Below are 15,279 nucleotides of genomic sequence, written 5' to 3'. Positions count from 1 at the left end.
GCTGGTTAGTATCATTGGCTACTGTTAAAGTCATACAACACTCCTACGGTGTGATTCGAGATAGACAGCGAGATAGTGATTCCGTGCAGGATATGTTACACTTCGTACTGGTTAGTATAATGACATTAGTCTACCGAGTTCCTTGGTCTACACGTTCACATCTCCATATAGTACATGTTACAGCACGAACGTGTTCCATGATAACTAGAAGTCAGGTCGGTTGGAGAGGATTCAGGATGGCTACTGCAGTTTAAGAGTCGTGTGCAAAGGCACAAAAGAAATGTCTTTTGAAATGCTGAAAGAATAATGTTATGTTTTAATCGAAGCTCTAATAGACGGCACAAACGTTACGGTTATTAATATTATTTAATGATTTTTTATTGTTGTTGTCAGGTAAGACGCCGGTGCGGCAGGAGTACCGCCTGCCACGCACGCTGGCGGCCACGTCGCCGCACGAGCGCATCCTCGCGCGCTTCCGCGCCAGCACGCAGAACGGACACGACGAGGTCGCTTACCATTTTATTCATTACTTTAACATAATATACTTCATTGCCTTTGAGATGATCAGATTTTAGTCTGTTATCGTTTTTGAGAGTCTAGTGACAATCGCTTATGGAAATTAAATATTTAGTTAATCAACTTGATTAACTAGCTGGTGTTTTTTGAGAAATAACTTTAGTGTTTCAAAACTTTAAAACATTTGTGCAGGATTGCATAGTGGTGGAGTCGGACGTGGAGACCCGGCCTGCGTCGGACAGCGAGTGCTCCGTGTCCGAGGACTCCGCGCTGTGCGAGTTCACCACGCCCTCCCCGCCCGCCGAGCTGCGTGCTCCTCCCATTGTCAAGTGTACATCGGAAACTGATATATATTATAGAAAGGTAAGGTTCACTTTCGTTTACCATTTTAAAAACTATAATGACCTGTCAGCTCAATACCTGCTCAAGAAAATACAAAGTTACAGCTACTTTAAAATGATCACCCTACGAAATATTACTACAAATTCAACGTGACAAATAAAATTGCTTAAAAGAAATATCCAGCTCTCTAATTAACTTTTATGTAATACGAATTTAATACACTTACCAACTCTCGAATACCTCCTGCATCCCATAGCCAATAGTGCCATAGTCGTCCACACGACCAATACTATGTTTTTAAATTGCAGCAGCCCGGTAAAGAAAACAGCACGATCCCGGCGTACAAGCCCGTCTCGCACAAGAAGACCTCCCGTCTGCCCGCGCCCACCAGCCACAAGAAGCCACTCATCGAGAGGAACGACTAACAGCAAGTTGCACTAACCTTTATTAGCGATAACATCACACTTATGTACACTTTGGATACACCGCATAAACATTTGGTTATTTTTACCAAAGAGATGATTGTAATAGACAGGAAAACGTGCCATCTAGTTTGACAGCCGAAACAGATCGCTCTGTATTGCGCCACATGTTTTGTGGCCACTGTCTAACGTCAACTTAGGACGATCAGAGTTCGCATAATGTACGGAGCTGCACAGCGCCATCTTGTTTAGCTGTCAAATTCGAAGAAAAACATTGTCTTAGACTGTCAATCAATGTATCTTTGATATTACTTACATTCAGTACATTTCATATGAAATAGTTTTAATTGTAGTCAAATCCCATTTATCGTTTTACAGTATTGACTTTTAATGAAAGTTTTACCAGAGACATAGTCTAGCCAAGTGCCGCCCACCATACAAAATTATAGCCAAGAAAGTTAGAATCTTGTTGTATTTTCAATTAGGTTGAATTTCATTAGTTCGAAAAATTTACGAGACAAATGAAATGCTACCTACTTTGTTTTTAATTAAGGTTGACATTCCATCGAAACTGAGTGTACATCCTAATGTACATTGGGCGACACGAGGCTAGTTATAAATCGTACGAAAAAACACTCAAGTTAGCGACAATTAGCAGTTTTCGAAGAACGCTGTTTTATATAGAGATTAACACTATTTATTCTCTCCTCTCTGGTTTAACTGCTAAATAACAACAATTGACTTAGGGTGGTATGCCATTTGTCCAATTTCTCTGTCCAATGTCAGTGCGTCTCACTCATCAAAGCAAAATGTGAGACGCAATACACGTTGGACAAAGTTGGAAAGGTGGAATACCACCCTTAGACGGTCGGATAGAAAGGTTTGGTATGTTATACTTTAAACAATTATTTTTAGTAGGTAATTATTGAAAATACGCGTTTTCGATTGTAATTATGTTTTTCTAAGGATATTTACGCGTGAGACCGAACATTGAGTCGTCAAATTTTCACAACTTTTTTATATATTTAAATAAGGCATATATTTAGCTTTTTATTCATATCTTAAGCGGCGCGTTTATAAGCGTTAATTTTATTTTTAAAAGCAATTATTTTGGATTATGTAACAACAAAGTATAATACATAGCAAACGTCTGATTATTATTCATTTATTTTGACACATTGAAATTATGGGTATGTTTCAAATATTAATTTTAGATAAATAATAAGTTTAATTTTCGGCAGTGACAATCTATGTATCTTATCTTTCCCCTTATGCTGGCATTTATAAAAATACTTATATTGAAATACAGTGTAATAAAAAGTAATGAGAAAATACGTACAAATATGAATCATTACTCTTTCGTAACTATGAGCCATAAATTATAGTAACTTTGTTAAATACTGACCAACAATTTCATATTTACTGGCTATGTGCAGCGCGTGGTGGGGGAACTAAGACCGACTACAGCTCGTCGTGGTAAAATGTACATAGTTTTACAAGTATTTTGCGCTTTTGACATACATACACTGTAAAGTAACTAACGTGGGTCGTAGCCGCCAGGTGGCGCCGCAAATTGCATATAGCCAATAATAGTTAACCCTTTGAACGGCACGCCTATCGTGCGCGGCGAGTCATCGTGAACCTTGTAGGAATGCACGAAGATTGATATTGGGCTGCACCCGCGCGCGTCCTTTGACGTCTTTGGCGGTGAAAGGGTTAGAGACAGCAAAGAGAATTTTAAATAGAGAGTGTCATGGCAACTTATGTAGCAACAGTACATTTACTGCCATCTTTCGACAGAAGATTAAAACTGTTAGAACGCCATTTGACTTTCATCATTATTCTTTCACTGATATGTGTTAAATATTCGATATCGACACTAGGCCAAAGGTATGGTGCAATGTTTTCGAGCGATGGCGCCATAACCTTCAGCCTACGCTCGAGTAGATGGCGTTAATATTAATATTTAACAAGTTAACACATATCAGTGAAAGAATAAGGATCAAAGTCAAATGGCGTTCTAACAGTGTTAATTTTCTGTCGACAGATGGCAGTAAATTTACAGTGGCTACATAATTTACTTTGACAATCCGCCTCTATACACTCTATTCTCTTTAGAGACAGTGACACTAAATATTGGTAAGTTCATTTTATTCCTGGGTAAGTTACGAACATTTATGTAAGATAACACGTATCTTCGCGCTATGTATGTGCTTGACATGAAGATATGCTGTTTGATGAAATTGATATTGCTATGATTGTGTACGTAGATTTTTACTCGAAACGTGTTAATAAAATACTTTACGTAACAAATGTATGTCTTATTATTTTTAATAAATTCCTTGTTTTTGATAAGGTGATTTGTATACAATTGTCCTTACATGTTATAAAACATATCATAGAGACGGTACATAGTACAAAACTTTGCATACACAATTTACTTCATGTAACAGTATTTGTTACATATATGTTACATTTTGCACTACTTTATACGTCTCTTACTCTCTTATTACTTTATCTTCGCATATGAGTCGATAAACAAACATTTAAAATGTTTAGAGTTCAAAAGGTTAATGAAACGATATTGCATAATTTTCACAATTTTATTTGCAAACAGAGTACTAAATTTACAGTAGGTATTTAGCTAAAACTGACTCCAAGTAATCTCTGACGCACAACAGACATTCCCAAGCAAAATTCCAAACAATATGATTGGAAAACACTTAAAAAAACATCGATATTGTTCGTCTTTGAAGTCTTGTTCAATGCTGTTATGGCGTTAACACACCATTAGATCGACTCAACGTGTGGTAACACCCTAGAGTACTATATAAATAACTCAATGTTATACAAGACAGCAGAGCAATTTTATAGCCTTTTACATGTCGCTTTGCTCAGGATTCTGTATTTTTTCCAGAATCTTTTACATGCTCTGAATTCATTAAACCCACGCAATAATATATTACATACCTAGGGCAGTAAAGTAGATATGTCTCTGATCATATGGAATTGCCGGCCGAGGCGAAGCCGAGGGCTACAAAATGTGATCTGAATTTACTGTTCGAGGTGTGAATATTTTTTTTTCTAAGGAACCGGAAAGCGTCAACTTCGTTTAGCGCAGCGTGCCGAAAATTGACGCTTTCCGCACGGAGATCAGAAAAAGAACTTTGCTTACTTGCATAACAAACCAGTTTTTTTAGAATATGAAAGTTATTTATTTATATATCAGCATTGCACATGACATTTAGTCTTATTTACAACGCTCGTAAGAGCCTACGAAATGACCTGACGATATGGCTTGAAATTCAATAAATACATAAAACACACCATAGCCTTGCTCCTATATAAGAAATAAATTACTAAATAAAATACTATCGACTTAGTTCTAAACATCCTCGTTGTATAACTATTAGTACATTGGGCGTATCCAGGGGTCCAGCGAAGAGCCGCCGATATGGAAGGCTTATTCATTCAAAAAAATGTCCACACTGCCTTAATCCTAAACATAACTTGGATACCTAAAGCAGAGCAAAATACTATAGAGTCTGTGCGGAAGAGTCGTAGAATGTATTGGATCGCATACATTTCACGACTCTTCTCTTTCCGCACACCACAAATTTGACAACTGAAATAGATGGCGCCTTAACGTCACATATTTTATGCGGGCACTAAATTGTTAATACTTAGCGTTTGACGACCTTAGGGTGGCATTCCACCTGTCCAATTTCTTGGTCCAATGTGAGAGAGTGAGACGCAATACCACCCTAAGTAGTTGCCGCATAATATATGAGAGTCGCAAAGCGCCATCTACTTCAGCGGTCGAATTTTTAGCTACAGTATTCTGGACTACTTTATGCGTTCCGTATGTATTCCTTTTTCAAAAGCCATCTATATTAATGTCAAAACGATCATCCTATCAGCGAAATACTTAGGACCTCCGGCGGCTTAGCACGGTCGCGTTTTTATCCCTTGTCACCATGCCTGTCACGTTCTAACAAGTATGTAAGTGCGAAAGGGACGCGCATAGTGATAGTCGATAAAAATAGAACCGTGCTGCGCCCGCTGGATTACTCCGTGTAGGTATATTATATAAAATATTACGTATCTGTATATAATAGTTGTTTGGTTTCCGTACTAAAACTAATAACTGCTCTAAATAATATGACATCAAGGTTTCTTATGATATGTAAGTAGGTACCTTAAAATAAATAGGTACCTACATTTTCAAGAAAATACATTTAAATATGACGCTCATAACGTTTTCAAACTTTTAAGAGTTAGAATCCTACTTAGAATTAAGAATGTGGGATATAAAATAGATTTTACTGAATTTTGTGATATTTTGTCAATAACATATGATGTCTTTAGTTGATAGTAAATTATCTGAAAAAATCTAAGGGCGATGACCTAATATTTATGTAGGTATTGTAAGGTATTGTAAAAAGAGAAAACTTTTATGTAGCACCTAGTTTTCTCAAATAAATAGATAATATAATTTAATTAATAATTATACAATAAATAATATTTAGTATCAGTTGAGGACCCCCATAAAGTCAATTTCTCACAGACCTAAGTCAGAGCCTTATTATTTAGTCATAAACCATCTTTAAAATGCTCCTTAAGAGCCAACGGGAGTGGTCATTTCTCCATACAAACGTACTCCACGTTTTCCTCCGTGGTTTTTGAAGCTAGAGCAATGATTTTTTCAACACAGATTAATATTGTCAATATCTGTGTCGGACCGTTTTGCTTTTTTTGATATTTTTGTTTTTTAAGGCGCTAGAGCCCTTCAAAAATGGCCAAAATGGCCTAATTGACTATGCCGCAATGAGAGGCGTGGCAATCAAAACTGATATCAATTAGCCAAAAAAGCAAAACGGTCCGACACAGATAATTTCATAATCATTTAGATTTCCAAATTTGGTTACGATTGGTTAAGTTTTGGAGGAGGAAACAGAGGAGTACGAAACCTCGATTTTTGAGATTTTTACGCAGGATTTTTCGCCTTGTCCTTATCGCACTACTTTTAGGTGCCGCTTCCGTTAGCGAGACGGGTATATTTACCTAAAATATTTAAAACTCAGCTCCTGTTTCGTCTTAAAGCACCTACGCCCACATCAAAAGTGATATACCTAATTGAAGGCAAAAGCACCGACTTATGTCTTGTTCATGTTCGTGCGTCCATTTATAATATTGTTTGTTTACAAGACGGCCGCACGTTCGATCGTGTGTAAGGTGGTCCGCCGTACGTCCGTTAAGGACTCGGCTATAGATGGTCAAGCAAATCTTGTCAGTAGAAAAAGGCGCGAAATTCAAATTTTCTATGAGACGATATTCCTTTCGCGCGTACATTTTTCAAATTTGCCGCCTTTTTCTACTGACAAGATCTGCTTGACCAACTATATAAGTGAGAGCGAAAAAGAGATTTTGACCGCACCAAATTTGCGGTGTGGTACGCGCGTCTGTAACGGCTTTAAGATTAAGTGCTTTAAAGAGTCGGCAGTTAAAAATGTTTTATCTCTACTTTTACGCCTCGGCCACGAAACGCCGAAAGCGTCAGCGTTGAGCGTTCACGCTCGGAGCGTGCGTTCAGTGGCCTACGGGTTAGACCTAGATCAGGGGGCCTAGCAAACGATGGCAACTGTACATCGACAAACACCGATCGAAATTAAAAATGTATGGCGATGACAGATGCAACGAAGTCACGTGATCGTTTCCAAACATTATTTCACTTTCGATTGGCGTTTTCTATCAACGATTGTCACTTGTCTAGGCCCCCAATGAGATCTTCACATAAGCGAAGATTTCTTTACAAATAAACACAAATGGCCTCCAACCGGGTGCAGAATAAATAACTGGTGGGAGAAAAATAAATGCCGCCGAAATAAATTAAATATTCCTAACTTAAACTAACTTAATTAATAAGAGCTTATTTATTTACATTCAGGGTGAAGTGGATGTTGCACTTCTAATATTTCTTATTTATTTTCGCAACGTAGTCGCAAACTGCGGGCGAATTGCAAAACTTAGACTTTAAAAATTTGCAGCAGAAGTTGTCAACTGTTACACGATTCACAATCAAAATCATTTTCAAATGAATCACAAAACATTATATTCTAGGTATTCACAATATGGACATGACTGTTTCAATTCCACGTAATTTTTAGATGGTGTTTAGTAATGCTAATTCTCATGCTTCTGCATGCAATCCTGCTATATGGTAAAATGAGAAATTAGGTACCTACGTAAATGTAGGTATTAATAATCCCAACTCAAACCCAACCAGAACAGCCGGCCCAGCCAAGGTGACAATCGCTATCGCTACGACAACGAAACGCTTTGTGTCTCTCTATGGCCAAGCGCGCACCACGACTTTTTGTCGCGCGATAATTTAGTCGCAGAAATGTAACGTATGTGTTTATATGGCAGTGCGCGCATATGCGACAAAAAAATCGCAGCGATTTTAAAATTGTGATTTGTCACATTTTTCCGCGACTGCTCGCGACGCGATTGTCGCAAAGTGAATTGCGGCATACGGAGTTGTATGGCCCCGCGCGCACTGCGATAATAAAATCGCACCCGGACCTCAGTCGGCATATCGCTCTCCAAGCGTCAACATGTCGGAACCTGCTGCTGAAGACGCTAGATGTTGACCATTTAATTATGGAAATAGAAGGAGATCACCTTTGTGGTATAAATACTCAAAGTCATACAGCGATCACATATTAAAGACAACGTTTCATGACAAACGACTGGTACGAAATCCATGTTGAGAATGAACAAACCGCGACTTTTTCATCGCAGTGCGCGCAGTGAATTTTCTGCGATATATTACAGCGCGATTCTAAAATCGTGTCGCAAAAACTAAAATCGTGGGGCGCGCTTAGGCTATCTCCGTATGAATGCGACAATGACAGTTGCGTTTCGATCGATACGGAGCGTAAGCAATTGGCATGTTGGCTACGCGGCCTGAGTAGGTACCAAAGGGCCTACCGCGAACCACGTTCGACGTGTTGCCTCTCTGTCGCATTTGCAAATTCGTATATAAGTGTGACAGGGAGGCAACACGTCGAACGTGGTTCGCGGTAGGCTTTCAGGTATTAATTGGATTTTGACATTAAGGGTGCGTTAAGATTTTAGGCACATTTTCGTCAAATACATTCGTAGAGTCAGACCATGCTAAGTTGACAGCGATGTTGATAGCCCAGACGGTGCAACTGTTATTTTAAACATCAAACTTCTATGAAACTATAACGTTTACATAACGCTGCCAACTTATATAGCTTGCTCTGGCTCCAGTACCTGAACCTGACTTTAGTGTGAACTGTGAACACTATTCATATATTGGACGCGTATTGATGGCTCGCGGTGATCCGCCTGTGAGTCCAATGTGAACGTAAAAAAACCCCGGACTTTTGAAGAGTTCTAGTAACGTCTAATACTATAGGTTGTTGACGGAGATGATCTGGTTGATCCAGCCGATGAACGCAGACACCTGCAAAATTATATATTGAAGTAAGTTAAATGGTTTAGGTCAGGGGTTCCCAAACTGTGCGGGGCGGCGCCCTGGGGCCTCCTCACCATGTTACCATATTATACTTTACTCTTTGACGTTACCTATTTCGAATAGCCTAGCTAGGTGAGGGCACCGCCGCCAAAATTCCGGCGCCTTACTATGAAACTTTCCATACATAAAGATTTAGCGAACTCTTTAACGATACGAACAGTTTGGTGCAACCGACCCTTAATCCTTTGATCGCATATCGTGTGCGATCTGTCATCATGAGCCTTGTCTGAATGCACGAAGGTTGATTTTGGGCTGTAGCCGCCCGCGTCAGTTGACGTCTTTGTCGGTCAAAGGTTAACCTGGGGTTAACGTCATTCAGTGGTGCTTAAATTGGTTTAATTAATACAGAATATATAAAGTTTCAAGTAATGTTTAGGTACCTTGACGTAGACGCCGGGCACGTCCTGGCGGCCGCAGCCGAAGCCCCACGACACCAGCCCCGCCAGCTCGTAGAACCCGTCGTCCTGGCACACCAGCGGCCCGCCGCCGTCGCCCTGCCATACAACCACAATCTCAATAAGGATAAATAGTAATAATCATTAGAGAAGCGACTAATTATTGGCCACTATAATTTGTTACTAATAACCAAATGAAATGGCCAAATTTTACCCATGTTTTAACCTATTACCCTGCGCAAAGGAAAACGAAAACACGAATAACCCGCCACTCATAACCTGCCCCCAGAAAGGGAAGGTATTGAAGGACACTCCATTATCTTACCTGACAGGCATCGTTGCCCTCCTCACCGCCCGCGCAGAACGAGCTGGCAGGCAGGATGAAAATCTTTTCAGTTACGGCGTTGACTTTCCGGATGCACTCTGCGTCGCTGACTATCGGCAGCTCGGCCTCTCGCACTCGCAGTGGGATAGGCCCAGCTGGAAATATCAAAATGTACTTGTAAGATCGAATGCGTAACAAACCAATGCGGCGTACGTTTTATGAAAAATGTCGAAATGTTTTAGCCCCTACAACCTTATTTAATTTTTAAGGGTAGCTATGGTCATCCTCCTTAAAATACGGGACCTTTTACAGTGCTTTAGAAGGCCAATCGTTGGGGAAACTCGACTACTTAATCCAAATAGAGCCTAAATTTTCCCTCTTGATTCTCGTTCGTTCTCGGTGGACCCCAGGTTCCCACAGAGCGTCATCAAGGAAGCCTGGACATCATATCGCGAGGAAATTGAATTTTATTATTCTAAAGCGTCCATAGCTCTTAAGACCCATTCATAATTTATTTATTGCATTCATGGTGGTTACATTGGTGTTACATAGTAATAGTATAAAATTGTACTCACTCTCGCCCATGTACCCGTAGCCGGTGACGGTGCACCTCTTGCCCGCCGCGTGGCTCACTCCCCGCGCCGGCAGGCACACCAGGCACACTCCTGTAACGAAACTACGGTCAACATTGCGTTCATTTACAACACACACACGGCCCCGCGTTCAACACACTTTCATTCTAATCAATAAGGAGCATTCCATGAAATTGTCTACCGTTTGTCCCTTACAAGCGCGAATTTTTTGTAGATTTGCAGGGATAAAAGTTTTCTTTTGTATGACAAATGGTCAAAATATGCACAGAAAAATAATCGCCTGCTTATCGCCGCAAAAAAAAGTCTCAAAACGGGAAATAAAATGCGTTTGTACGGGACAGCCCGTGGAATGCTCCATAATGATATCTGGGGGCCTAGCCAAGATGACAATCGTTAGCAGAAGCGAAACGAAACGCTATTGTCTCTCTATCACTCATCCATTTTTGTGCGATAGAGACAGCGTGACAGGCCCCCTGGACGCAACCGTAAGATTTCCTCAACTGCGCAAGATAAAACTCTCCTGGGCTTTCTTTTTACGAAAAATGGTTTTATATTTGCTATTTGAAACAAAAAATTGCTTAAAGTTATTTTTGCGATTTTTAATTATTTTTCATTCACGTTGTTTGACGGTAACGGAATAGTGGTACCTACATGTTATCTCTCATTAGGATTTCAGAATGTTTTTCATTGGCTGAAACACTTCAGCTGCTAGTGGTACTACCATAGCTAAAACTGACCTTCTTTTAGCTCCGCCTTCCCATGTAGCTTGAGCAGTGCTATATCATTATCCAGCGTCTGGCTGTTGTGGTTGTGGTGGATGTAGGTGGTGGCCACGCGTAATGTCTGAGCGCCGGGCGACCCGTATTTGCGGGTGAGGTCGTGGTCTCCCACGCGCACGTAGATGGCGTCGCCGGAGCGGACGATGCTATAAAAAGAACAAATTAGTCAATAGTTATACATTGTTAAAACACCTAAATACCTAGTATAGTAAATATCTGGCTATGCGCCTTTGCCTTTGAATATTGGAAGTGCCACCTGGACTTACGGACCCTGGACTCCGAAAGAGATGAGGGAGAAAATTTAATGGGCCCTACGGAATAGCCCTAGCATTATGCTGAGTTAGGTTTGGGTTAATTTCGTAATGCACACTTAATGTTAATTTTTCTACTTTTTGTTGTGTGTACTAGTACGTACATGTTTGTAAATGTCACAAATAAACGTTTCTTATTTCTTATAAAAACATATACTATACTGTAGTGTGTTAATCCATAACTTGGTCACGGCACCAATTTGAAAACCTCATTCAAAAATGTTTTACCTTCCCTCTAAACTAAAGACAACCAACCAACAAAAAAGTCTAAGTCTGCCAACAGGGAGAGATGGCGGGAGATCGTGCTTAGAGCTGTGTTCGCCTCTACTACCGATGCAGACGCCTCAATGTGACCACGACCGCTCTGTCAAGAGCGATACGACAGAGAAGAAGAAACTAAACAATGAATTTAAATGCAAGAAGTTTCAAGCTAGTGAATCTAGTCATCAACAAGTAGGTACTCACTTGGTGACACAGTGCGCCGCGGTGAGCACCCACTGCGTGCCGATGAGCGCGGCGCCGCACAGGTACTGGTTGAGGGAGTTGATGAGCGCCACCTGCCAGCACCACTCGCCGCGCTCGCCGTCCTCGCCGCCCATCACGCGACCGAGCCGCCGGGAGCTGCGGGACGAACTCCCTGGAAACCATAGTAAAGATGATCAACAAAATACAGGTACTCGCATAAAATGTGAAATAATATAAGACCTATTGGTGTAATCGAAATAACGATTTGGAAGTCAGAAGGTGGTCTAGGTAAGAAAGAGGAGTAGGTATAATAAAGGATGACTCATGCTGGAACGGTCCGGGTCCAGGCCGAAACGACCGACACTTCGTTTTCTTTATTAAAAGTTAGTTTCTTAATTAAACGAAGTATCGGCCCGGGCCCGGATCGTTCTAGCATGAGTCATCCTTAAGTTTTCATCTAGTTTGCAACTATCAGATGCCACATCAGCAGAGACTAGGGTTTAGTGGGGTTTTCTAAGGATAAAAAAAGCCAAATAATTTTACCTTTCACTCCACAAACGTATTTGTTGTATTTTTCCGGTACTCTTATCGTTGAGCCGTAGGTTGGTTCATAAGGGACAGCTGAAACCAAAAACAATGCATATTAGTACATAAAATATTTTAGATTTAGGCTAGTTTGTAAGATTTGCATGCTGTGCTTGGACGGCTAAAAGGATGGCCCTTCTTACAAATATACTGTAACTCCTTTTTTGCAAATAAATTATTATGAAATATATATAACTAATTCATAATAGTTATGCTGCTGCGTGCGTTCTTAAATTTTTCATTAAAATCGGGGACTCATTGATGAATCAGTCGCTCATTGCCGCTTGGTTGGGCAATTCATCTTGCCCAAATGGGGCGCAATTTCGTGTCGAGTTACATATCTCCGAGAAAACGGGGCAAACGCCGTCCACGAAAAGTCGGAGGTAAATTTAAAAAAATTACGCGAGTAAGTCCCGTTTTAGTAAATAATAATGAGCTATTGATAGTCACTTACTCATGGGCGTGGGATGCGGCGTGGTGGTGTAGGGCTTGTACTGCGGAGTCGCGAGGGGGTAAGTGTTGTTCCTCTGCACACCGGTCACCTCCAGCACTTTAGACTTGGGCGCGCAGCATTGTTGGTCACTTACTCATGGGCGTGGGATGCGGCGTGGTGGTGTAGGGCTCGTATTGCGGAGTCGCGAGGGGGTAGGTGTCGTTCCTCTGCACACCGGTCACCTCCAGCACTTTAGACTTGGGCGCGCAGCATTGTTAGTCACTTACTCATGGGCGTGGGATGCGGCGTGGTGGTGTAGGGCTCGTATTGCGGAGTCGCGAGGGGGTAGGTGTCGTTCCTCTGCACACCGGTCACCTCCAGCACTTTAGACTTGGGCGCGCAGCATTGTTAGTCACTTACTCATGGGCGTGGGATGCGGCGTGGTGGTGTAGGGCTCGTATTGCGGAGTCGCGAGGGGGTAGGTGTCGTTCCTCTGCACACCGGTCACCTCCAGCACTTTAGACTTGGGCGCGCAGCATTGTTAGTCACTTACTCATGGGCGTGGGATGCGGCGTGGTGGTGTAGGGCTCGTATTGCGGAGTCGCGAGGGGGTAGGTGTCGTTCCTCTGCACACCGGTCACCTCCAGCACTTTAGACTTGGGCGCGCAGCATTGCGTGCCTGCCTTCTTGCACTTGAACACGTCCGTCATTTCTGCGTTGCCTGGAAATCAATTTTAAGTTTTTTTCATTGGGTTTAAACTAAAATAGAATAGAATAGAAAATAATTTATTTGAAACAACACAATCTTAAAATTAATACACAGAAACATGTAACATAGGTTATGTAATTGGTTGTCCCAAAGAGGATACCACTCAGCATGTGTCCGAGCGCTTAGTGCAACGACGCTGATTTTCAGTGGACCCTTAAACAAACGGATTTTATCGCCTAGAAACACGTTTATATATTTTTCTGACGTTATATAAGCTCGTGTTGGAAGGTCAGATGGTATGGTAGTCGTTTCCGTAAAAAAACAGTGTGCCAATTCTTCGCAATAACAAATTTTGAAGTCCGAAGGATGCAACCGGGAAACGCTAACTTGAACTTGAGGATGATACTTACGGAAGCACGTGAAGGAAAGAAGTGAGACGATGCAAGAGCCCGGGCAGTCAGGGCGCGGGTCGGCCGGCGCCGGCGTTGTGCTTGGTGTCGTTGTTGTGGGCCTCTGAGTGGTGCGAGGAGGGACTCTGGAAACATGTTACAATTATTTTCACTAAATTGCTTTGTCTTAAAAGTTAAAACGCTGGCTACTGCTATAGTACATACCAGTAGGTATATATTGTACTATGTTAACAACATTCAGCAACACCCTTAGCTAGCTGAACGTAGACCTTTAAAGATCCCGGGAAAACCTGACCGCGGCAGGTGCGAATTCCTCAAACCGCTTTGGTCTAACGTGTAACATGGGAACTATAATCTAAACCTTATACAATAAGAGGAAGTATGTGCCGAGCTATGGGAATGGGAAGTATACTCGTATTGGCTGATGATTTGGTCTTGCTTTGAGATTGCGCTATGGGAACATCGTGGAGGTCTGCCAAAATTGAATGGCGGAGTAACCTTACCTGCTGTTGTCGCAGCACACGGAGCCGCTAGTCTTGCACTGCGTGTGCGACACGAGCACGGCGGGCCGCTCACAGAACGCCGCCATGATGTTGAGGAGACAGTAGCCCGGGCAGCGAGGCAGCGGTGCCTGAAATAAAATATTTTTTTCTAATATCTGTTAAGGTCAACAAGCTTATTTATTATTTATTTATTATATTCTAGCGCTAGCGAATACGTCAGTGTCAAACTCGTGATAAGGATACAGCACCTACCTAATATAAATAAAGCCATTTAGACTACATACTTACCTCTACAATGATTAACAACAACGACATATGATGAGTTTATTTCATCCGACGTCCTAAAAGCAACGGCAGTTTACACCATACTCGAAGCCAATCAATTTACCCATTCAATATCACTTACCGGTTTCGGCGTAGTAGGAGGCCGTCTAGTAGCCGCAACGCAGCACTTCTCCTCCCCAGGGCAATACGCGTCTTCGTCCACCTGGTCGCACCAGCGCGCGAACAGTTCCCCCATACAGTCCCCGCGGCACTTGTGCTCCTTGTACTTGGACGTCGGCCACTAGAGAAGGGGAAGGAAGAACAGAACGCTGTTAATCGAAAGTTATGGTTAATTTAAAGAGAACAAAGAGTGGAAGACAAAGTATTTCCCGTGGCATGTCGCTTGTCAAGTGATTCTCCTCTAGAGATAATATCCAACCAACTTAGCGCCACTTGCACGGCTTGCACCAACACACTAACCCGGGTTTAACCGGTTAAACCGTTAACCCAATGTCAAATTGTACTCTTAACCAAGCTAACTCCAGGTTTAACCAGTTAACCCCGGGTTAGTGAATGGTGCAAGTGGCCCTTACCTAATGACCGCGTAATGGTGAGTTAGCAAAGTGTGGAAGACAGTATTTATAACAGTGCAGACCATGT

The 15,279-nt window shown here is 41.7% G+C and overlaps 2 protein-coding genes across 2 annotated transcripts in view; one reads left to right on the top strand and one right to left on the bottom strand.

The window, feature by feature from the left end:
• The window catches only part of LOC134806413 (kinesin-like protein Klp61F), a 38,766-nt gene extending 35,204 nt beyond the window's left edge, over nt 1-3,562 (top strand). Inside the window, exons 19-21 of the mRNA XM_063779683.1 lie at nt 394-506; nt 709-879; nt 1,167-3,562. Of these exons, the coding sequence (XP_063635753.1) occupies nt 394-506; nt 709-879; nt 1,167-1,283 (401 nt within the window). The 3' untranslated portion in view covers nt 1,284-3,562. The remainder of the gene's footprint in view (nt 1-393; nt 507-708; nt 880-1,166) is intronic.
• Nucleotides 3,563-8,569: 5,007 nt separating this feature from the next.
• The window catches only part of LOC134794486 (protein masquerade), a 32,134-nt gene continuing 25,424 nt past the window's right edge, over nt 8,570-15,279 (bottom strand). The window contains exons 7-17 of the mRNA XM_063766302.1: nt 14,356-14,483; nt 13,853-13,953; nt 13,283-13,454; nt 12,755-12,882; nt 12,259-12,336; nt 11,716-11,887; nt 10,898-11,085; nt 10,143-10,232; nt 9,568-9,722; nt 9,228-9,341; nt 8,570-8,775 (exon numbers count right to left, since the gene is read on the bottom strand). Of these exons, the coding sequence (XP_063622372.1) occupies nt 8,722-8,775; nt 9,228-9,341; nt 9,568-9,722; nt 10,143-10,232; nt 10,898-11,085; nt 11,716-11,887; nt 12,259-12,336; nt 12,755-12,882; nt 13,283-13,454; nt 13,853-13,953; nt 14,356-14,483 (1,380 nt within the window). The 3' untranslated portion in view covers nt 8,570-8,721. The remainder of the gene's footprint in view (nt 8,776-9,227; nt 9,342-9,567; nt 9,723-10,142; nt 10,233-10,897; nt 11,086-11,715; nt 11,888-12,258; nt 12,337-12,754; nt 12,883-13,282; nt 13,455-13,852; nt 13,954-14,355; nt 14,484-15,279) is intronic.

This window comes from Cydia splendana, chromosome 1 (assembly GCF_910591565.1).
Source record: "Cydia splendana chromosome 1, ilCydSple1.2, whole genome shotgun sequence".
In the NCBI taxonomy this organism is placed as follows: Eukaryota; Metazoa; Arthropoda; class Insecta; order Lepidoptera; family Tortricidae; genus Cydia; species Cydia splendana.
This window is presented reverse-complemented; position numbering and strand designations above follow the sequence as displayed.